Source organism: Mustela erminea, chromosome 5, assembly GCF_009829155.1.
Source record: "Mustela erminea isolate mMusErm1 chromosome 5, mMusErm1.Pri, whole genome shotgun sequence".
Classification (NCBI taxonomy): Eukaryota; Metazoa; Chordata; class Mammalia; order Carnivora; family Mustelidae; genus Mustela; species Mustela erminea.
In genome coordinates this window covers 139,109,906-139,134,287 of record NC_045618.1, presented here as the reverse complement: position 1 = coordinate 139,134,287, position 24,382 = coordinate 139,109,906, and the positions used below count along the sequence as shown (strand labels likewise).

The following is a 24,382-nucleotide window of genomic DNA, read 5'->3' as shown; positions in this document are numbered from 1 at the left end:
TTTTCTTTTGGAAGCTCTACACCCAACATAGGGCTTGTACTCCTGACTCCAAGATCAAGAGTTGCGTGCTCTATTGCCTGAGGCAGCCAGGTGAGATTTTTAAAAGTCCTCTCTCTCTTATGATTCAGACAGAACTTCAGGATTTTTCAGTATCTCGAGATAATGATTCAGAACATCTACTGTCCTGGGGAGCCTGGGTGGCGCGGTTGGTTGAATATCCTACTTTTGATTTTAGCTCAGGTCTTGATCTCAGATTTGGGAGATCGAGCCTGTGTTGGGCTCCCAGCTCAGCTCAGCGTCTGCTTGGGATTCTCTCCCTCTCTGCTCCTCCTCCCACTCACGTGCTCTCTCTCTCTCTCAAATAAACAAATTATTATTATTTTTTTTAAAGGAACATCTACTGTCCTTGTACTGGCTATGGATAGCAAGTAATAGATTTCTGCTTGGTAGATTGTATATAACAAGGAGATCACTGTGTTTGGCTATCTAGAGTCATGAGAAATCTGTGTTTTGTTTTGTTTTTTTAAGATTTATTTATTTATTTGAAAGGGGGCAGAGGGAGAAAGAGACAGAGAATGTTGAGCAGACTCCCCACTGAGCATGACACAGGCCTTGTTCTCACGACCCATGAAATCACAACCTGAGCCAGTATCATGAATTGGACACTTAACCAAGTAAGCCCCCCAGGTGCCCCTGAAAATCTGCGCTTTAAACATTTTTTAAAAGATTTTATTTAGTTTTCAGAGAGAGAGAGAGCACAAGCAGGGGGGAGCAGCAGGCTCCCCACTGAGCAAGGAGCCCACTGCGGGGCTCGATCACCCTGCGATCATGACTCTAGCCAAGGGCAGATGCTTAATGACTGAGCCACCCAGGTGTCCCTAAAACATATTTTCCATAGTAAGCAAACAGACAACTATATTTATTTATCTTCATTTTTTTAAGTAGGCTCCACGTCCAATGTGGGGATCAAACTCATGACCCTGAGATCTAGAGAAGCGTGTTCTACTGCTCTAGCCAGGAGCCCCAAGCAGGTATGAGTTTAAACTTAACCGGCTTCAACAACGAGATCTGAAAAGAACTGACCTAGATACAGGCTAGCAGCCGTTATAAAAGGCAGTGGTTTATCAAGGAGAGAGAACACCACCTATGACTGGGTCAACCATAGACTCAAGTGTGTCACCACTCCAATCAAGCATGGGGACTTGTATTAATCAGATTTATTATTTTCTGTATCTTACGATGTTTTGACATCTCAGGGGGAACGTTACAGACCTGGAGAGAGACTGCCTCTTTCAGGACTGGCTAATTCCTAAAGATGGCCAACTACTTACTCAGGAGAATGGCCGTCATGTGCAAAGTGACCACCCCGTTTATAAATCTCACACACCAAGCCGCTAATATTTCCCTTGCCTTAAACCATCCCAGAGCCAGGCACCAGGGAACTAGAGAGCAAAACCCACTGGAACTGGCTCAAAGTAGCCAATCCTCTTAAAAAAAAAAAAAGTATTTCCTCAGCCCTGCCTTGCCTTTCCCGCAGAAACCCCAATTAAGGCAATGGCCTAGGCTTCCCCTCACTGCTTCTTGCTTCCTACTTCCTGACCAAATCTGGCTCATTTCCCCACACGATCTAGACGGTATACCCCCTACTCTGGGGTCCCTTCTTTCAATGGCAATAGCCTCTCCTGTCCTCACCCAGCCACCTCCCTGTATTAAAATTCTCTGAGTACAGATGAGACAATCCTCTCATTTCTTCCAGGAAGACAGAAAATAATGACCATTTCCAGAAAGAAGATAATTTACTAAGAGCAGACTAAACATTCCAAAGAGATGACACATTTGACCCGTTTGGACCACGTCCAGCAGAGGGAGAGCAGCCCAGTAGACCACAGTTAAGAATTTGAGCGTTTCACGTTTGTGATTCCATTTCCTGGAAGGGTTTCATTAACTCTGTGTTTTGGAGGCAGAGGAAAGAGGAGACCGAGTTTGAATTTAAGCCATTTCGTGTACCAGGGAAATGGTCTCAGGTGAGTCTCTGGGCTTTCGCTTCTGGATCAGGTAACCGTGGGAGTAACTGCAGCCTGGCAGGACTGTGCAAAGAAAGGTTCAAGGAATTCCTATCTCGTGCGGTTCTGGACACATGATGGACGAACAGTTCAGGGCACTGCCCCAGTGAAAGCGTGAGGATTTGCCAGGCGGTTTGCAATGAATGAATATTGCCCAGAAGTGATAAACTCTCAGAAACCAGAGAGATCTGGTTATTTAGTCGACTTTAGTTTTTAACTTTTTCTGAGCCCAACACTTATGTTCATGGGAAATTTGAGACAACCCGCCCCTTTAGTATTGCAAACGCCCTGCCCCAGGCTTCAGGGCCTCAGGCAAATAAATAGTAACTACATCCCTGAGGATGACTGCTTTCTGGGGGCCCCAGTGCTTCCAGTAGCTTCATGGCACGCTCTTCCTGGACCAAGGGGAGAGGGTTACAGCCATACACTGACTCCCGTGCAGACTCTGACGCAAGCGAGCACGCTCCCCCTACAATCCTAAGAGATGACCTTGGGCTCACTTGCTGAGAAAAGCTGTTTTTGTGTTTCCTATGATGATATATCGCATGCAAACTGATTAAAAAAAACAACAATCTTAAAAGTTCAAGACAAGGTCACAAGAAATGTCAGCCAGGCAGTCAGCAAATCCTTTTTCATGGAATAAGTTGTTTACACTTTACTTCCAAGAGGACATTGTGCAACATCTGTGTATCTACGTGAACAGTGAATAGCTCGGCACCTGTCCAGTCTCAACCCTGGATTTGGGAAAGATGGGAAAGATGAGGGCATGGCTACCACCAAAAACGGGAGGAAGGGCCCAGTCCCTGGTGGTCTTGCCAACTGGCTCAGAAGTCAAACCATCAGGGGACTGGCCTCCCTGTGCTTCGTTCCCAGAGGGAGCAGCAGAAACAAACATTCTCAAAGACTCCTGTCCATTTCAGAACTTAATATTCCTGTATTTCTGATTGTTGCCTCCCATACATTCCCTAGCTTGAGAGCTTATGTTTAAGGGTATTGTTTTACACACCCACCACCCCCCACCCGACAAAAAAAAGAGCAGGCGGAGAAAGATCTGCTTTACTGACATAAAAAAGATGGTTTGGGTGAAAATGGCATTCCTCTAAATATGACCTTTGAGAAATAAATATTTTAAACTTACCAGGTATGATTAGTTTATCAAAGGGGAACATTTTGCCTCTGACTTCTTCTTCTTCTTCCTCGTCTTCTTCTAATAAAACAAAATATACATTCTCGTGTTTATTACGTGCTATCACTGTGGACAGCCCCTCAGCAAAATATTAAAATATTTAACTAGATGTTAACTAGAAAACTAACGATAAATAGAAAAAGCATTTAGACAGTCCCTCTGATTTTCAAATTTTAACTGAGTTGCTATTACTATGATATGTTGCAACTTATCTGAAGGTGAGCACTCAGATCAAGGAGGGGCGTCTGGCTGGCTCAGTCCGCACAGCACATGGCTCTTGACCTCAGCATCATGAGTTTGAGCCCCATGGTGGGGGTAGAGTTTACACAAAGAAAGAAAGAAAAGCTTTAAAAAAATAATAATAAATAAGGGGAACACTCGAACTCACGATTGAACAGGTCTTTAGCTTGATCATAGGTCTTTGGGAATCCATCCAAAATATAACCTTGATTCCTGCAAGGCATCGATTTCACCTTTTCTTTGATAAATCTAATTACATATTGATCTTCTAGTTGGCCTGGTAAAAAGAAAAATATATATATTACTAGGGAGTCACATTATTCATGGGGATTACAAAGTCATCTCAAAATTGTTGTGTAGTCCAAGTAACTACAGAAAATCTTTTATTTTCCCTTAAAGTTACAAATATGTGGTTTTGTATTTTGAACATGATCCACTGAGCTGTAATGCACAATAAAATAGGAGAACTCCATGTGCTTGTCTGCAATAAAGAACAGAAACAAATGCTGATGTCTGCAGTTCCCAAATTTTCTTCTGGGTGAAGTCACAACTTCTGGGTGAAGTGGAACGTGTGTTCCTGTGTGCCAGCAGGGTTCACTCAATTCTGTTTTGATATTACGCCTTCATCTGTAGCCTTCTAGCCTTAAGACATGGTAATAATAGCCTTAATACATAGCGATAAATGTTTGTGCTGTAAGAGTTAAGTGAGATAGTATTCACATGTGTTGTTAACACATGACTTATTAATAATGGAATAACAGTAATAAATATTTGCTGCATCGGAACAAAAATCAAGCTTGGGGTCCCTGGCTGGCTTAGTTGGTAGAGCTTGCAACTGATCTTGGAGTGGTGAGTTCGAGGCCCACAGTGGGTGTAGAGATTACTTAAAAATAGAAAGTAAAAAATAAATTAAAAAATAAAAGTCGAGGGCACCTGGGTGGCTCAGTGGGTTAAGCCTCTGCCTTCGGCTCAGGTCATGATCTCAGGGTCCTGGGATCGAGTCCCATGTTGGGCTTTCTGCTCAGCAGGGAGCCTGCTTCCTTCTCTCTCTCTGCCTGCCTCTCTGCCTGTGATCTCTGTCTGTTGGATAAATAAATAAAATCTTTAAAAAATAAAAATTTAAAAAAAAATCGAGCTTGATCTAACTCTCAAAGGCACGGTTCTCTTTAAAGCTGCAGGAACCAACACCCTCCCTACCCGGGTCTCTCCAAATCTGCACTCACGACCTTGGCCATACTACACAGTTCCCTCCGGAGCCTTGGACGCCCGGTTCCTGCAGTGCGTGGCATCGCTGAGGATGGAGAAGTTTGTTCTAAAACTGCCACAACGGTTGAAGGATCAAATGATGCAGCTTCCCTGTGACAGTCACGTGTTACTCTATCGTAATCATCAGACGGCCACTGTTTCTGAGACCTGGCGCTGCCCTTACGTTACTGATGTGGGCATTATCGCATCGTCGGGTGGGAACTTTGAGTGACTGATCTACAAAGCCCTTTCTAGGCTCACACCATACTTATAGTTTATCAGTGGGTCTACGATATAAAATAGTTTTGGTCTCTCTCTCTCTCCTTTTTTAATTTTGTTTTAAAGAGAGAGGGAGATAATCTTTTTTTTGCAAGGAGCCCTACTCACTCAATCCCAGGGTGCTGGGATCCTGACCTGAGGCAAAGGCAGACGATTACCTGACTGAGCCCCCTAAGTCCCCCAGGGGCAATCTTAAGCAGCTCAGACACGGGGCTCCATCTCACAACCCTGAGATCATGGCCTAAGCCAAAATCGAGAGTCACACGCTTAACAGACTGAGCCAACCTAGCATCGGGGTTTTTGCTATCATTTATTTATTTATTTATTTGACAGACAGAGATCTCAAGTAGGCAGAGAGTGGGGGGGCAGGCTCCCTGCTGAGCAGAGACCCCCCCCCCACCAACCCCGCCATGCGGGACTCAATCCCAGGACCCTGGGATCATGACCTGAGCTGAAGGCAGCAGCTTAACCCACTGAGCCACCCAGGCGCCCCTGCTATTTTTAATCACTGGATTAATGACAATAAAATGATGTCATTGAAACACCTTTTCTTTCTTCTATCATTGACACATGACTCGTTAAGCAGTAACTGATTCAAAACTAATTATGTCTTTCAGAAATTTAAATGTTAGGGCTGAGACCAAAAAAAAAAAAGAAAATCGAAGGTGTTATTTTGCATAATGAAATTCCTCGAAATGATCTGACATTGTTTCTCAGTAAGGAGGTTCACAGTGATGCAAAGAAATAGAGCCAAGTAAAGTGTCGAGGGATTCAGCAAAATTCAAAGACGAGTTTTATCTAAGCAGTCTATTTCTGATTTCCGAGGGTTCTGTTGCTGAGGCAAACGCACATCTATATTCAGAAACCAGGCTTCAGCCCCTCCAGGCATCCCTCCCTTGATTCCAGCCCCCAGCTCTGCCATGCACTCCGTCTGCTTCAGAGCGGAAGTGTTCAGTATGCGAGAAGGGACCTCTAGCGCAGTTTCTGATAATTACGGCGTGTGAGCACACAAAGGGCCAGGCCCAGGTGGCTCTCTCTAGAGAACGCTGACCTCCTAGAGATACACCCCGACCCTGGCAGTGTGAAGCTCCTTGGAAGAGGACTGTCACTTCTGCTTTGAAATGAATGAACGGAGCCCTCCTGGACAGCCTTCAAAACGACACCTGCTTTTTGTTTTGTTTTTTAATTTTAAGTCTATCGCATTCAAGTAATATTTAAAATGCTAGTATGAGGGGCGCCTGGGTGGCTCAGTAGGTTAAGCGTCTGCCTTTGGCTCAGGCATGATCACAGAGTCCTGGGATTGAGCCCCACGTCGGGCTCCCTGCTCAGTGGAGAGCTAGCTTCTCCCTCTCCCACTCCCCCTGCTTGTGTTCTCTCTCTCGCTGTGTGCCAGTAAATAAATAAAACCTTTAAAAAATGCTAATATGAATCCATATTCCTAATTACTAAAACATGGTTCAAAAATAGGTGCATCCAAGGTTTTAAAATACTCCATGCAGAGGGTAGACACTAGGAAGTTGATACAGTTACATACGTCCTCCCCTCCCCAATTTTTATTTTCATTTCTTTTTTAAGATTTTATGTATTCATTGGAGGGAGAGAGAGAGAGAGAGCAGAAGCAGACGGGAGAGGCAGAGGGAGAGGGAGAAGCAGACTCCCCGCTGAGCAGGGAGCCCGATGCGGGGCTCCAACCCCGGACCCTGCGATCATGCCTGAGCCAAAGGCAGACACTTAACCTACTGAGCGACCCAGGTGCTCCCAATTTTTATTTTCAAACTCACAGAAAAGTTGAAAGACTAGTCCAATGACCCTGGAGCCCAACCAACTTGTTTCAATCGTCCCACAAGGCTTTTGAAAACCATAAAGTGAGCATGGAGAATCGGTGACCGGTGCATTCGGGTTTAAGCAAGGCCCCTATTCCAGCTGCACTGTCAGGACTGGAGTGGAATTCTCAGCACCCCGAGGTGCCCTGCTGCGCTGGGATTGTGAAATTTGTCTCACTGGAATCGTTGGAGTCATTTACTAACAAACTGGATCATGCGAGGGGAGAATCGAGCTGACCTCTGTGTCCTCACTCGGGCTGTGAAATTTCTAGGTAGGTCTGTGCAGGGAAATCAAAGGTCTTGTTTTGTCCACACACAATCAAGGTCCATGTTCTAGATTCAGGTAAATATGAACAGGAAGGATTTGGGGACAAACCTGAGGGAGAAAACAAAACAAAAAACAACAAAACAAAACAAAAACAACCTTCCTAAGGTTAAAGGGGACAGAATGAACTATTCAGTCTTGTAGGAAGGCGGTGGGTGGCTGTGGGCCACTTCCTCTGTCCCCTTTCAGGGCCGCTCCAGGCAGAGGCTGCTGACCCAGCGTGGCCTTTCTTGGCATCTGGGGGGAGAATAGAGTCGGCTGCCAAGGACAGGCCCTGGTGGCATCTGAGCAGCACCGCCACTGTCCTCGGCTCTGCACGGAAATTCCGCTGGGTGTGCTCACCTCCTCGGGGCCGCCAAGAGCCCCGTCGGGACTTCAGACCATCCTGATACACACTCTGGATATGACTTTTGGGTTTCTGCAAAGCCCAATGACATGTCTCTGTCCAATAAATATCGTCCAGGCTTTGTCTCATCCTGTTTGCCTGAATTCTCTGCCCTTGCTTGGGTTAGCGCTGTTCACTGCTCCCCGCGCCCTGCTCTGGCTCTAGCCCTCAGGCTTACCAAGCATACACACAGGGCCGTGGACGCCTGCACATTCCTTACAATCCCAGCCCTCTGCCCTCTAACGCGGCCTTGCTAGACTTCCTTCCCAGGTGTCCTCATTACACAACGTCTTATCTTGGGGTGTTTCCCTCCCCGAAGCGGTGGCAGCCAGGACCCCATTAGTCTCTCTGAAAGCTGCATACCGGCTCCCAGGTGTCTCCTAGGTGGGGCAGAGGCAGTGTTTTATCTCAAAGTACTAACTGGGTTTTCTACAGTCAGTGGAACATGCTACTCTTGATCTCAGGGTCGGAAGTTTGCGTATCATGTCAGACACAGAGATGACTTTAAAAAAAAAAATTTAAAAAAAAAAAGAATCACCTGGCTGGCTCAGTCAGTTGAGCATGGGATGCTTGATCTCAGGGTCATGAGTTTAAGCCCTACGTTGGGTGTGTAGCCTTCTTAATTAAAATTAATAATAATAATAATAATAATAATAATAGGGGTACCTGGGTGGCTCAGTTGGTTAAGCATCTGCCTTTGGCTCAAGTCATGGTCCCAGGGTCCTGGGTTGCAACCCTGCACTGGGCTCCCTGCTCAGTGGGGAGCCTGCTTCTCCCTCTGCCTCTGAGCTCACTCGCTCTCTCTCTCTCTCAAGTAAACAAATAAAACCTTTAAAAGAAATAATAAATAAAAAAATTTTTTTTAATTAAAAAAGTTTTATAAAAGGGTTTTTTGTGTCTCTTCCTTTTCCTCTGGGACATCTCTGGGATTCTAAATGCCACTTCCTCCTGGACCAGCCCATACCGAAGCAGAAACCAAGACACAGCGAATCAGCTACATGCTTGAAGTGGACATCCGTGGTGGGCATACAAACCTATGTCCGCCCCTAAGAACCAGACTGGAGCGGCACGGGGCGAGAGCGGGGGAAGAGATACCTTTAGAGGGAGGCATGGAGGGACTAGAACCCATGAGGACGAGTGGCTGGGCAGAGGACCACCTGTAGGGACACAGGGCTGGTGCCCGAAGACCAGAAGTGGGCAGGGCAGTCAAGAGCTGTGCCCCAAGGAATGCAGCGGGCGGTCCTCAGTGGGAGGGTGTGTGAAGGGCAAGAGCAGGAAGGAGCCATCCGTCACCTAGGACCCAGGACCGGCTCACGCCTCTGTCCTTCCCCCCTGCTTCCCACATGCCAGCCCAACCCTGGGGGATCAGAAACAGCCGCCAGCAAAGAGGAGCGGAGGAGGTAAGGGGAAAGAAGCCAAACGTGCTTGAGAGGGTAGTGAGGGGAGACACTCCAACGGAGCCGAGTCCGGTGGTCACACACTGGCCTAGTCTACAGATGACACCAGTAAAACCAGCTTGATGGAGGATCTCGACTGTCTACTTAAATCAAATGTTAGTTTGATTTAGTTTAGTTTAGTTAGTTTCTGAATAAATGACGCTCATTTCTGCCAAGTAGCAAGATCCCTGGGAAACATCTAAGTTCAAAACACAGCTTGCAATTATTTGACTGGAACGGACTTCTTAAAGAATGAACAAAGAGACGACTGACTTACTATCTGGGAGTTGCATAGGAGAACCAGCCTGAACCTGTCCAAGGGTGGAGAAAGAATGAGTCCAGAGTCTGTGTTTAAGTGACCCCTCACTCCAGTGAGCCTGTTCAACAAACTGGTTAAAGTTACCAAATGAGTGAGGGTATTTTTCCATTTATTTGTATTTGTTCCTGCATGTGTTATGGCTCCATGTCATCCATCTCTTTTTTCTAATAAGGACTTAATGGTTTTCTTATTAGTTTGCCTGAGCATTTTATATATTAAGGATATTAAGTCTTCATCATCTTAGTGCTGACTTAGGGGCAAATATCTTTTCCTGGTTTGTCCTTTGCCTTTTAATTAGTGATTTTTGATATAAAATATTTGTATAGGGGTGCCTGGGCGGCTCAGTGGGTTGGGCTGCTGCCTTCCACTCGGGTCATGATCTCAGGTTCCTGGGATCAAGTCCCGCATCAGGCTCTCTGCTCAGCGGGGAGCCTGCTTCCCTTCCTCTCTCTGCGCCTGCCTCTCTGCCTACCTGTGATCTCTGTCTGCCAAATAAATAAATAAATAGATAGATAAATAATATTTGTAAAAATATTTATATTTATATTTAAATATGTTCATATATATACATATATATTTATATTTATACATATATTTATATATATTTATAAAATATTTGTATAAAATATTTATAAGTACACATTTGGTCTTTTATTATAATTTTTAAAGTTTCTTTTTCTTAAGACTTTATTTATTCATTTGACAGCGAGAGAGAGAGAGAGTGAGCACAAGCAGGGGGAGCAGTAGACAGAAGGAGAAGCAGGCTCCCCACTGAGCAGGGAGCCCAATATGGGGCTTGATCTCAGGACCCAGGGATCATGACCTGAGCCAAAGGCAGATGCTTAACAACTGAGCCACCCAGGTGCCCTTGTCTTTCATTGTTATTAACTTAGGTAGTTCTTTCCCATCCTATGATCAGATAGTCACCAAAATATTAATGGTGATTTTTTTTCCCACCGGGGTGGATGAGATTATGATTGAAATTTGTTATATTTTCTGGACTTGAAATAGCAAACAAGTAGTCTTTTATAACAAGGACACAAAGCCGGTCAACAAGAGCAGCTCCCCGGCCTTGCACACTACCTGCATTTTGTTCCATGCTCTCCTTGATGCCATCCAAGAGCTCCTGGGCATCTTCCACATTCTCCTCTTCCTCCTCCTCCCCTTCTTCTTCATCTTCCCCTTCATCCTTAGGTGTGACAATCGCCTCCTACATACCACAGGGATATTCAAATTGGACGACGCCCCGCATGGATCTGCTACTCACAGATCGTCTGGTGGGTGATCCTGGAAAAGGCTGGTGTCCAAGGAGGGAACACGCTCACCCATGGTCATTGTGGAAGTCGTCAGGACGCGTGTATCTACAGAGATGGCTGAGAGCCTCAAGGTTTTTCTCACTCTATTTTAGGAGAAGAATCCATTTCTGTGTTAACACCAGAACTGCTTAAGAGTCAACCCTTTTCTAGGTGTCAGGCTGTATCTTACTTGAAGGAAACACATTTTGTAGAAATTCAGACTTCTAGTAATCATTTAAGGAAATATACCATAGTTGCTACATTTTCAAAGAAATGATAAAAAGCAGTTTGCTGGGACGCCTGGGTGGCTCAGTTGGTTAAGCAGCTGCCTTCGGCTCAGGTCATGATCCCAGCGTCTTGGGATCGAGTCCCACATCGGGCTCCTTGCTCGGAAGGGAGCCTGCTTCTCCCTCTGCCTCTGCCTGCCATTCTGTCTGCCTGGGCCCGCTCCCCCCCCCCCCCCCCCTATAAATAAATAAAATCTTTAAAAAAAAAAAAAAAGCAGTTTGCTGAGGGGAGGGTGGGATGAATAGGCAGAGCACAGAGGATTTCTAGGGCAGTAAAACTACTCTGTGTGATACTGTGATGGTGAGTATGTGTCATTCTACATTTGTCGAAACCCATAGGATGTGTAACACCAAGAACAAAGCTTAAAGCAAAGAGTGGCCTTTGGGTGTTAATGAAGTATCCGTGTGGGTTCACCAGTTGTAACTAATGGAACCATTCTGGCGGGCATGTTGATAACACCGCCGCTTATGCACGCAAAGGGTAGGGGATGTACGGAAAATTTCTGTACCTACCTCTCAGTTTTGCTATGAACCTAAAATTGCTCTAAGAAAATAGTCTTTTTTTTTTTCTAAGAAAATAGTTTCTCTTTTGTTAAGAGAAAGTGTGTGTGTGCACACAAGGCAGGGAGGGCCAGAAAGAGAGAAAGACAGAGAAACTTAAGCAGGTTCCATGCCCAGTGCGGAACCCAATGAGGGACTTGATGTCACAACCCTGAGATCATGACCTGAGACAAAATCAGGAGTTGGAAGCTTCACCAACAGAGCCATGAAGGCACTCCAGTAGTCTCTTTCTTTTTAAAGCAGTTCATAAATAGTCTGATAATGCTCTGAGAAAGACACATTAAGATGGAAAAAAAACTAAAAATAAAATGGGGCTGCCTCGGTGATTTAGTCAGTTAAACTTCCAACTCTTGATCTCAGCTCAGGTCTTGATCTCAGGCTGGTGAGTTCAGACCCTGCGTTGGACCCCACGCTGGGCGTGGAGCCTACTTAAAAACAAACAACCCCCCCCCCAAACCTGAAAATGTTCCAGTAGACAGAGAGAATACAAGATACATGTCTTAGTCACAGCTGGAGATGGACTAGACTTCAAGGGCATCATGAAGGGCGCTACCATCTCACAGAGGAACGTCCTGTGGGAGGCTCTGTTTTCATGACTGGGGCCAACAAGAAACTCCAATGAAAATAACAAATCTCTTTGCAGGATGCCACATAACATTAGCAGCCTCCTTATTACGAGACTAAGGAAAGCACTTTTGAGGTATAAAAATTCCCAGGGAAGCAGTTAGAAATGTTACCAGTCTCGCTATGGCTTCGGAGATGACATCCTTCAGTTTAATGTGATGCAGCTTGTAGTGCTTGGCCAAGGCTTCGGCGATACTGGACTTCCCCACAGCGGGAGGACCCAGAATGCAGATCTTGATCGGCTGCAAAAGGAGAACAAGGACTGGCCGGTGAGTTGTGCCCACTCGATGGCTTGACAGAGTGTTCTTTACTTCGAGGGGGCCCTTTCCTGAATGTCTCGGGGTCCTGCAGGCTGACTCTACTGTCAAGCCTCCGGAGTCACTTCCTCCACGGCCGGCCTTTGTGGTCAGGGCCACTTCGTCCTCACAGCACTGCCCCCCCATCAGGAAGCGGCCCTTCCTGTTCATTCTGCTTAGCAGGTACTTACTGAGCATCTACTATGTGCATTGACTGACATATGGGGGACACAATGCTCAACGACATGTGCTCTGGACGTACTAGAAGTACTAGAAGTACTAAAATACTAAAAACAAAGTACTGAAAAGAACTAAAGGACAAAGTACTTGAGCATTACAAACTATCATATTACTCTTTTTTAAAACTTTTTAATTTAAAATTCAATTTAACTAACATACAGTATCCTGAAGAACTAAAGGACTCAAGTACTCAAGCATTACACAAAAGTACTAAAAGTACTAAAAACAAAGTACTTGAGTAGTATACACCATCATATTACTTTTTAAAGATTTTTTACTTAAAATTCAACTTAATTAACATAGAGTGTATTATTAGTTTCTGAGGTAGAGGTCAGTGATTCATCAGTTGTGTATAACACCCAGTGCTCATTACATCCCACGCCCTTCTAATGCCCGTCACCCAGTTACCCCAGCCCCCCCCCCCACCTCCCCTCCAGAAACCCTCAGTTTGTTTCCTAGAGTTAAGAGTCTTTCACAGTTTTTCTCTCCTTCTAATTTCATCTTATTTTATTTTTCCTTCCCTTCCCCTATGTTCATCTATTTCTTAAATTCCACATATGAGTCGTATTACTCTTACAAAGAAAACAAAGACATAGAATTTCTGGTCCAGTGTGAGAGGGCTGAGATTATTGCCTCATGAGTATTATTTCTGAACTGACTGGGTCTTTAATCATACTTTACTTTCTAGCACAGTTAATTTATTCTAGTTTTAAAAAATATACTCATTTAAAAAAAAAAGAGCTCCATCACTTCTGCCAAAACCTGCTTCAATGCTCCAGAAACTCGGTGACATTTGTAGCCAGGGAGTAAATATTTACTTCCAACAGAATTCAAAATATCAGTAGCAGTCATTCCTTTCAAAATGGTCCAAAGAGTTGTGGAACTGAAGCCTCGTATTTCATCAGGCTAATTAATAACAACAATCAGGCTGATGGGAAGACTTTCCATTGGCAGAGTGTCCATGCTCTTAACGGTTGTATAATTTCAGCCACCATGTTGGTTGCGATCATTATTACCACCATTTGACAGACGAGGAGGCCAAGTAAAGGAAGTAAACAGGGACACTGCAGGGGCGCTGAGCGAGGAGGGTGAGCATAACTGGTCTTATCTGGTGAGGGACACTTTCAGGACGATGGTGATGACCACGATGGCGGGCAGTGGAGGGGCAGGTCTGGGAGAAAGCAGCTCAAGCTGAGTCTGGATGGGCAGGGCTGTGCTCCTGGGTGGGCCTGGTGCATTCAGCACAGCCCGAAGGCCAGCTGTCAACTGAGCATGTCCCTTTTGTCCACACACTGATGGTCGATCATCTCCTGGGATAGGCGTACCTTGGCCAGTGAAAAAGCAGATTGGCAGTTTATTCACTTAATAGTGAGAAGTATGTCTGCCATGGAACTCAGAACTCCAAGTGCACATGTCTGGTACATTTCTCCCTCGGAGCCGACAGACATAAAGGTTGTCGATGAGCATCGTTGGAAGACAAAGAGCTAGATGAACAGACTATTGAGTGCATCCGGTCACGGTAGCTTGATGCATCTGCAGCAGGGACCACCTTGCCTTGCTAAGGGGACCAGACTCATGGAAGCCCTTGGCTTAAGGTTCTGTGTTTTGGGATGTCACTGGCATGGCACCGTCTGCCTTACCCAGGGTAGTTTCCTGGGCTGTGCTTCTACTCTGACCAGCCCCCAGGGATGGAAAAACTGTTCCATTTTTAGAGATGCTCAGGGCACCTGGGTGGCTCAGTCAGTTAAGGGTCTGCCTCCAACTCTGGTCATGATCCCATGATCCTGGGAGCAAGCACAGTGTCCGGTCTCCCTGCTCAGCAAGGAGTCTGCCTCTTGCCTTCCCTCCTGCACTCATGTTCTCCCTGTCTATCTCAAATAAATAAATAAAATCTTTAAAAATATGTATTTTTAGAGATGCTTATTCCCTCTATCACGCTATCATGTTCTGTCCAGTCTTGCTAATCGGGAACCACGTGATCTCTTTAAGGTGTCTTGTACCCTAACTGTGTTGTTTTTTCCATTCGACCCACAGAGGACAACACCAGTCTCACTATTTGAGTTGTGTCTTATCTGTCTCAGGATAGGATGCAAGTACAGCCACCCTGGGTATCTTAGATGCTTAAAGGCATCACTGTTTCTTTTGCTGAGAGGCACATCTACTACTTAACTAGGCATGTTTTTCAGGAGAATATGGTTCTTAGGACACAATGATGAGACCACTTTTGCCTGTATGGAGTCTCCCATGTACAGTGGTAGCTCTGGTTAGGATGGCTTGTGTTCCTCATATGGACCGGATAGTTTTCAACACATGTTCTCCTGTATTACTCACAATCCTCTTTGGGATGCTAATCTGCGATAAATCAAGGATCTGGGCAAGGGCTACATAGAGCTGACTTTGGGAATGGAGGTATAGAGATGCAGCAGTTAGGCTGCTCTGGCTTAGTCTGCACCCCAGCTAGTTTGAATCTCTGACTAGCTGTGTGACCTTGAAGAAACTGCTTAACCTCTCTGAGCCTAAGTTTCATCATCTATAATGGGGAGTTAAAAGCATGTCTACTTTGAAGAGTTTGATGATTAAGATGACTACCGAATCTCTGGGCCAACAGGAAGAGATCAAAGTAACAATCAGACTTCTCCTTTCCACCTCCCACCGACCCTCTTCTGTAGGTAAGTAACCAGGGTGAAAACAGGGTTAAAACAGGCAGGGCAAAATGCACCTGTCATTTTTCCATACGTAGACAGCGCTGGGGTGGTCAGTCTTGAGCTTACTGTCAGGTTCAATTTGTGTCAAGCATAACAGTCGTTATCTGTGTTAACTTTAAAATGTTTAATATTTGATTGACAATTAATTAATTAGTATACACCTAGATTGTTCGACGTGGACAATTGGATTAAAATTTTTAAAAGAACTTGATTTTAGAAGTTGGGACATATGAAAAAGAGAATACTTTCATTAGTGTGATTATACTAAAGTTTTGATTTACTTTGCTTAAATCAGAATTTTTAAAACAGGGAATCGAAACAGTAAATTGTTATAGTTACCAGTAATCCTCTGCTTTGCTTGTACTCTTTGAGGATATTGTTGATATTTTCCACAAATCCTGTTTGGGCAACCCACCGAATGTTAAAATTCTCCTTCACAAAAAGGGCTTCCATTCTCAAATTCACCAGTAAATGGTCAAGACACTCTTGCTAAGAGATAAAGGAATATTAGAGATTTGACTTGACTTTTCTTTCATTCCGACAGTTATAACAGACCAAAATCCCCATGATTAAAGAAAAAAAAATTATACAGTCCCCAAAGATGGAAGTCAATCAATGGCGGCGCTCAGTGTTGACAGAGCGCCCCCTGTGGTCTTCCTATGCAAATTCTAAATCTTCCCACCTCTGTGCTGGGGACAGGCAGCATCCTGGCTCTTAGACAAACAGCTCAGAGTAGGACGATGCCGGAAATCCCAGTGTAAGGTTTCTTTCTTACAAATTGTAATTGTATTGTTTTTTGAATGGTGCAATCCCTTGACTCAAAATCCAAAAGAAAAAGTCAAGAGGAAAGCATTCTCTGTGATCTCCATCACCACCCACTTGGCCCCGCTCCCGAGAGACAACCAGTGATATCTGTCCTTCCATAAACATTCTCAAAGGTAGTGTTTAGATGCAATTTATTCCTAAAAAAAAAAAAAAACAAAATAATAAAATAACTACGTCTTAAAGCAAGTTCAAAGGGCACACTGCTGACTAAAGCTGTGTAGGTTTCTGTTGTAATGGAATCAGAAATCCCAGGTTCCTGTCTGTATTACACAAAGAGGCCAAAGAGAAGGACACCCAGTGTCTGTAAAGCATTTACGTATCAAACAGTTTTCAAATGCGTTTCCTGAGCGGGACCCCTGAGCGTTTTTTCAGAAAACAAAACAGAAGCTCTCAGTAGACAAGGGGAAACTGCTTTAGGGTAAAATGTTTAGCTGTGCAGGAGGAGCAAAGATAAAGCTGGAACCGAGGTATTTGGACTCCAAATCCCTCAAGAACCAATATATTTAGGAAAAGAATCTCGTATCTACTCACTGTTAAGTCCTTGGTTAGGAAAGCATTTTCTTTGGGTATTTTCTGGATTTTCCCAGGGCCAGTATTTTTACTGATGCACTGTTAGAGAAAATCAGAAATACTATTTGGTTTGCCTGTAAGATTTTAATACAAGATTTCTCAAATGAATGTCAACCTAAGGGAATACTTTTTTTTTTTTTCCCTAAACAGAGGGGGAGTGCCCTGAAGGCATGCACTGATTCATCTCTTTTGCAAATATCCAACGTTCACCACTGCAAGCCAGAGACTGCAGACAGAGAGGAGAAAGGGCCCTCCAAGGGCTTTCAGTCAGGGGAGGCAGCCCAGTACACAGATGATTAATTATGCAAACTGCGTCTTGCAGAGGGGATGCTGGGAAACGAGGCGCCTGACCCATGCAAGAGGTGGGAAGGAGGCAGGGAGGTTTTCTGAGGATTAAATCTGAGCAGAATGTTAAAGATGAGTAGGAGGTGGTCAGGGGAAAGCCACATTCACTGTGCTAGCTGGACTATAAGGTGGCCAGTGGCCTGGATTGGAGAGACAGCCCCCACAGACCTAGAGTCCCTGCAAGCTGCCAGTAGGTTTGGGGAAATCTGACCCTATAAGTACTTTGAGGCAAGTATCCAGGACATATTTTAGTAACCCCCTGTGGGATTCACATGTGTGTCTTGGTCCCACAGTGGCCCCTCCTGCTCCCTTCAGTGCACAGACTGGAGAAAGGCCATCTTGACTGTAAATTTCCCAACATATACACTGCAGATGCCTACAGTGACTTTGGTTTTAAGGATATTCCATTTGGGGAGTCCCCAGTCTTGTTAGCATAGCTGACTCCACGGCTATACTTTAGGGGGTAAAACAGTTTAAAAAATGCAAGCAAGTGTGAGGGGCACCTGGGTGGCTCAGTGGGTTGGGCCACTGCCTTCAGCTCAGGTCATGATCTCAAGGTCCTGGGATCAAGCCCCGCATCCGACTCTCTGCTCAGCGGAGAGCCTGCCTCTCCCTCTGCCTACCTCTCTGCCTACTTGTGATCTCTCTCTCTCTCTCTCTCTGTCAAATAAATAAATAAAATCTTAAAAAAAAAAAAAGAAAAGAAAAGAAAAAGAAATGCAAGCAAGTGTGGAATGGGACGGCTGTACCTTGACCAAGTCTTCCAGGGTGTGGACAGACTCGTCCACAGCAACCAGGTAATGGAGCTTTGGCACGTGGTCTATGATGTTCTGTATCACTCTGCAGCCCGCCAGGAAAAACCATCATCAGGGAAGAAAGCAAGAAAGATGGAGTCAAGTAGAGTGAACCAACCACCACCCGCAGGGCCAGGCAGTATCTCACTCCACTTCCAACTCAGGCATGGGTGGGACAGACAAGGAAGCCGGGAAGGTCAAGGACGTGCCTCAGGCTGAGCCACAGGGAAAGTAGAGATGCCAGGATCCCAAGCCTGATCCATCAGCTCCGGCTTCACCCAGTGCCATGCAAAGAGCCCCTGAACCCAGCAGGACTTCAGTCCGTGAAGTCTGCTCACCGGGGCAGCTCCTGGAAGTCTCTCAACAGAGCTTTGGGGAGGGGCGTCCACAGAGTCAGACACAGGTCTGGAGAAGCCGTGGCTGTTTTAGGGGAGCTGCGGGGCGGTAAGAGGCAGTGGGGTGGGATGGGGGGGGTACGATTTCCTACCCCAGGTGATTCGTGACTTCCGACATTCAGGACAGACGACTTCTGGGTGAAGACTGCACTATGGGCTTTCCTGGCATTTTCAGATGGTGGACACTATGCCACCAGATGCCAAAACAGAGATAATGACCAGACCTTGTGCATAGGGTGGTCATGAAGAATGGATACAGTGATGTAAGGGTCTTAGCGCTTGGCAAGTGCTTACTAAGTGTTCGCTGAAACACAAATACATTAGTCAATTACTTCCGGGGAAGTCCCAGCTCTAGAAGAAACTCACCCTGCTAGATCAAGAACATGAATGGCTGGAATGACATTTGTTCCATCTCCAAACACCGGTATGGCAGGAACCTCACCCAACCAAGCTATCTGAAAGAAAAGCAAAATTGTATTGCCCCCTGGTTGTATGTAGCTATTAGAGCTCAAGCACAGCCATTCAAAAGACCCTTGGACATCTAAAAGACCCAGTGGTCTGATGATGTTATCGCCTAAAGGGGAGGTTTTGAAAATCAGTTCTGATGAGATTTAGTTGCTGCTCAAATCCTATTAAGAGAAACCATGGACCGTATAACCTAGGCTGAAATACTTCTCAGGAAATCTACAGTCTGGTGGGCTATCTTCAGTCATCATCTGTGTGGTGTCTACACAGAAAAGAAATGCTTTCACATGCCTTCCATCCTCTCACATACACACAGAAATGAGAATGAAAGTCTAAAATTGCTCCCATGGGCCAGGGGTCATTATTATCAGTTCAAAGATGAAATGCTTAGTAGATAAACCATTGGAGACTCAGTGACTACTGTGCCCGGATCTGAACCCTGATCTTCAAAGTCCAAACCCTTGTCCTTTCCCCACATTTTAGGTATTTCAGTGAAGAAATAGATAGTCTGAGGCGGCCTGGGTGGCTCAGTCAGTTAAGTGGCTGCCTTCTGCTCAGGTCTTGATCTTGGGGTCCTGGGATCAAATCCCCCATCAGGCTCCTTGGTCAGCAGGAAGCGTGTTTCTCTGCCTGCTGTTCCCCCTGCTTGTGCTCTCTCTCTCTCTTTCTCACTCTGACAAATGAATAAATAACATCTTTTTTTAAAAAAAGAAAAAAATAGACAGTCTGGATACTGTTGAGCTGTCAGGTACTAGATTATCTTATATCGCTTTTAAAGGTGAAATAGGGGTGGCAGCCGCAGCAGACCACTGGATCTTGTAAGGTATTTCAGACTTTTGGAAACCGTTGAAGGGTTCTAAGCAGTGAAGTGGCATCATTACATTTGCTTCTGTTGCCTTGCAAAGGAACGACGGGAAGTAAAAGTCTAAATGCGGAGGTGGAGACCAGGACAGTTGGGCCAACAAGAGATGTCTAGCCTGTGGATGGGGCGGGGGGAGTGCGGTGGGAGAGGAGGAGATACTGAGGAGGTTGGCCCTATAGTACTGGGGGATTTTGTGATGGATGAGAACCAGGGAAGAGTTGGATTCTGGTTTGGTGCAGATGGGTGGAAGGTCCCATTTTCTGAGATGGGGTCCTGGAGGAACAGAGGGTTGGGGAGAACTGCATGTAGAATTTGGGTTTGTGAAACTTTCCAAGTGAGGTGCTTGAACAGGCAGCTAGATTCACAGAGCTAGGACTCAGGAGCAAGCCCTGATGGAGAAACTGATGTTTGAGAGTCGTTGGGCACCAGTCACGGGAATGGACAGAGCAACCCAGGAGAAGAGTGCAGAAGGGGGCCACCTGGTTGGAGAAATCAGTTAAGCATCCGACTCTTGGTTTCATCTCATCATCTCAGGGCTGTGAGATCGAGCCCTGTGTTGGGCTCCACACACAGTGCAGAGTCTACTTGAGATTCTCTCTCTCCTTCTCCCTCTACCCCTTCCACTTGTGCACTTGCTCTCTCTCTCTCAAATAAATAAATAAATAAATAAATAAATCTTAAAAAAAAAAAAAAAGGCAAGAAGGTCTGGGGCAGGAACCTAAGAAAGCCAACAATCAGTGGCCATGTAGCTGAGGAGCAGCTGAGAACAGACAAGGACAAACGGACCTACCCTTCTCCTCTACTTTGGCTACAGTCTTCTATGTGCTGTTCCTTAATCCCAACCTGCAAATTTCTCCCTCAGGTCTTTGCACTTCCAGTTCCTACCACCCTTCCTCCAGAAGGCAAAGTAGCCAACTCCCTGATCACTTTCTGCTCAAGTGTCATATCACGAGAAAGGCCTTCCCTGACCATCACATTCAAGATACCACCTCCCAACCCTACCACTGGTTCTCTTTCTATCTTTCTCTGTTTTGTTGCTTTCCATTCTGTTTGTCAACATCTGAAATACTTTGTGTCCTGGCCAGTTGGGTCCGTATCTCTCACTCTCCTCCATCCCACTGGGATGCAAGTTCCACCAATGCAAGGGCTTTATTATTATGGTATCAGAGTCCCAGAATTGACAACAGTTTCTGGAATATGGTAGGCATCAGTGTCTGTCCCATGGATGAAGGGAGAGCCATCTTTTTCCTCATTGCTCTGAGTGTGGTCATCACAGAGGAAAGGAAAATAGAAAAAGAAAAAATAAAAACTTCAAACTGAATAACCTTACTGTAAAATGCTTTTCTAAAAACCCCCCTAGTCACTGAAAAGTCATACCTTAAAAAAATAATGTAAGATGCCTCCTTCCACTCCATACTGAAGTCCAGCAGCAACCACGTAAGTTGTGAATTTTTTTGTCTAGTAGATAGAGGAGAGGAAAAAAGCTAAATTTAGTATTACTAATCGTACTGAACCAGATGATTTTAGTGGTTAAAACGAATGAAAGACACTGAATGCTTCTGACCACTACTGAAATTTATCTGGGACTTTTAATTAAATGAAAGCCAAAGATAATTATCTATGAAGATATAAAAATGGGTCCTTTCAGAATGATCTTTACTTACCCAGGAGGGGAGGTGGACATACACAGGGAGATTTTTAGTAACAGGCCACAATATAAGGTGTGATATTACGATTCATAATAAGAAATATATATTTGGTCTTCATCTCTATATCTGGCATGAGTTCCCAGAACTATGGGAATGGCCAAGCAGAGTAATAAAGGTGTCTTTTGTTATGTTAATCAGGTGGCTTTGCGATCCAACCCAAGATGTGAATGATTGCCCACTCCAGCTTCCCCACCCTCTCCAGGGAGGGGTGTGGTGGGGTGGAGAGGACAGCCAATGATTTACTCAAACATTATGAAACCTCCATAAAAATGCAAAAGGAGAAGGTCTGGAGAGCTTCTAGGTTGGTGAACGTGTGGAGAATTTGGGGAGAACAGAAAAGCTCCATGCCTTTTCCCAAACCTGGCCCTGAGCATCTCTTCTATCTGGCTATTCCTGAGTTATATTCTTTTATAATAAACGGGTAATCTAGTAAGTAAAATGTTTCTCTGAATTCTGTAAGCCACTCTTAACAAACTAATCAAATCCAAGGCTTGGAGAGGTAGGAGGGGTTAGGGGACCCTCCAACCTGTAAAGGTTGGTCAGAAACACAGGTGACAGCTTGAGTTTGCCACTGATAAGGGATAGAAGCAGAAAAATGTCCACCTTTAGCCCAGGAGGCTGACCTAGCCTGCATAGTTTTGGTAAGGGTCAAATATGTACTGGTTGCTACATTCTTTTTTCTTTTTTTTTTTTTCAAGTATGCTCCATGCCCACCAGAGGTCTTGAACTTACAATCCTAAGATCAAGCCTGAGCTAAGAGCTTAACCAGCTGAGCTGCTCAGATGCCCCCTAGTTGTGTTATTTTCTTCAAGGGTCTCATGACTGCCCATGTATTTCACAAATGGTTAATATGAAACTGAATGATAAGCACCAGAGAAATCTTGCAAAGGTAGTTTTACAAGTAGAAATTCAAGAAAATGTTTATGACCTCATACACCCTGCATGCCTCCCACACCCTGAACACTATGTGGACAACTACTAGCTTCCTACAGCAAAAGTACCTCTCTTTCTGTCCACAGGTTTTATCCCTGTGCTATTTAAATAAATTTACTAAGTTGTACCATACAAGGTCTCAAGAATTCTATTTTGATGGTTGTGCTCAACAACCACACAACACAACAGGTGAGGCAAGTAGGGGACAATCTCATAGGACTGAGCCCTAAATCTGTGGGATCTGATGCTACCTCTAGGAAGATAAGTGTCAGAATTGAGTTGAAATATAAAACACCTGGCAGGTGCCCAAGAATTACTTGGTGGTGTGGGAAACCCCTCCCAGAGGGCACAAGCACACATGTTAGAATTGGGAACCTTTATCAGGAAAATGAGTCTTTCTTCTGCTCCAGGTAATCCATGGTGGGTTATAAAAACCTAAAAGCTCCTAATTCGAATAGTTAGAAGTGCCAAGTAAAATGTCACTAGTATCCTTCTAGGATGGTAGAATTCTCAAGGACATAAAAGAAAACAGAAGTGAAAACAAGAGTGGTGAAGAGTGGACAGTGTGGGCGCCCTGGGAGGTCAAGGGTTCTCATAATCTAGGTGTGTGCCTTTACAAATCCATGCAGGCAGAGGAGACAAAGCACTAGATTTGGTGAGGTTAGGAGTTGGGCCACAACATGAAAGGTTCATCCACAACAAAAGACTGAACTAGAAAAGAAGGTGACAAGCAATTGCTGTCAAACCTAAGCCAAGGTTCCCTGGAGAATTTTAACCTTGGCCCTGTACTTCTCAATGGTTTGTCTTTCACATTCAAATTACCTGCTTAATCCAAGGATTCCAGAACCAAAAATTAACATGAAAAGCATTTTAGGCAGTGAGACTCTTGGGCACTTCAAAAAGGCAAATACAAAGTTCCCTCTACCTGGCTCCCCCCACTCCCCCCGCCCCCCAGGAATCTCCTCTGTCCTTTAAAGCCCCAGTAAAAGGACAACAGCTGGGGCAAGGGTGGTGACCTTCTTGTAGCACGTGGGTGCTGGTTTGAGGGCACAGCTTTGACTAGCAAGCCAATTACAAAGGCATAGTCTCACTGTGATTCCCATTTTGCACTGACCATAATGACTCCTGGAGGCGTCCGATCCCTGAATATACCTGAGACTTTTATAGCAACGCTTTTGGAAGATATACTTTACACTTTGATATAAAGTGCACTTGGCTCACTTTTCCCTGAGAATTCATTTACCTGAGGTTTTTAGGGGTGATGGATAAAGAAATGGATGTTGACAATTTAAAGGGATGCTATTTCTAAAAATCCATGCCAAATAACAGGTTTACTTTTACAATTGGAGTTCCCGAAATCACAAGAACATATGCCACTAATACTTGCTAATAGAAACTTTGTACTAAAAGACCTTACTAAAGATGAGCTCACAAGCCAAAATTATAAAACTGATGAGGGAACCATTCAAGATGAGTGAAATCAGACTTGCAAAGCCTTTAGAAAGTAAATTAGTAGAGATCATGAAATAAATATGGTTATAATGATGAAAAATTAAGAAATTGGAAAAAAAGGAAAAGAACAGGATGATCAGGACAGTGATGATGATGACAAAGAAAAGGCAGGTGGTGGTGGATGCGGTGGGGAGAGCCTGGGTAGCTCAGTTGGTTAAGTGTTTGCCTTTGGCTCAGGCCCTGATCCCAGGGTCCTGGGATCCAGTCCCGCATCAGGCTCATTGCTCAGCAGGGAGCCTGCTTCTCCCTCTGCCTGCTGCTCTTCCTTCTTGCACTCTCTCTCTCTCTGACAAACAGATAAACTCTAAAAAAAAAAAAAAAGAAAAAGAACAGGCAGGTGGTAGAGCAAGGAGCAGAGAACAGGAGAGAAGGGGGCTGACTAAGGTGGAGAGAGGAAGAAAGCGGATCACGTCTTAGCCTCCCTCCCTCCTGCATTCATGTGAGCCTGAATCAGGCTGAGCCGGCAGAAGAGAAGCTGAAGATTTCATGATAGACTCATGACTTTATTTTTATGTTTTTTAAAGATTTTATTTATTTATTTATTTCAACACACAGAGAGACACAGCAAGAGAGGGAACACAAGCAAGGGGAGTGGGAGAGGAAGAAGCAGACTTCCTGCTGAGCAGGGAGCCCAACACAGGGCTCGATCCCAAGATCCTGGGA

The 24,382-nt window shown here is 44.9% G+C and overlaps 1 protein-coding gene and 1 long non-coding RNA gene across 3 annotated transcripts in view; one reads left to right on the top strand and one right to left on the bottom strand.

The window, feature by feature from the left end:
• Positions 1 to 24,382, bottom strand: part of AK7 (adenylate kinase 7) — a 74,202-nt gene that overhangs the window by 9,003 nt on the left and 40,817 nt on the right. For both annotated transcript variants that reach the window (XM_032345207.1, XM_032345208.1), the window contains exons 6-14: positions 20,943 to 21,023; positions 18,605 to 18,693; positions 17,799 to 17,889; positions 16,666 to 16,743; positions 15,649 to 15,798; positions 12,182 to 12,310; positions 10,385 to 10,511; positions 3,638 to 3,766; positions 3,202 to 3,270 (exon numbers count right to left, since the gene is read on the bottom strand). In XM_032345207.1, coding sequence (XP_032201098.1) covers positions 3,202 to 3,270; positions 3,638 to 3,766; positions 10,385 to 10,511; positions 12,182 to 12,310; positions 15,649 to 15,798; positions 16,666 to 16,743; positions 17,799 to 17,889; positions 18,605 to 18,693; positions 20,943 to 21,023 — 943 coding nt within the window. The remainder of the gene's footprint in view (positions 1 to 3,201; positions 3,271 to 3,637; positions 3,767 to 10,384; positions 10,512 to 12,181; positions 12,311 to 15,648; positions 15,799 to 16,665; positions 16,744 to 17,798; positions 17,890 to 18,604; positions 18,694 to 20,942; positions 21,024 to 24,382) is intronic.
• Positions 813 to 3,078, top strand: LOC116591867. Its single transcript, XR_004286185.1, has 2 exons — positions 813 to 1,031; positions 1,757 to 3,078. It is a non-coding gene; the product is annotated as an uncharacterized LOC116591867 (long non-coding RNA).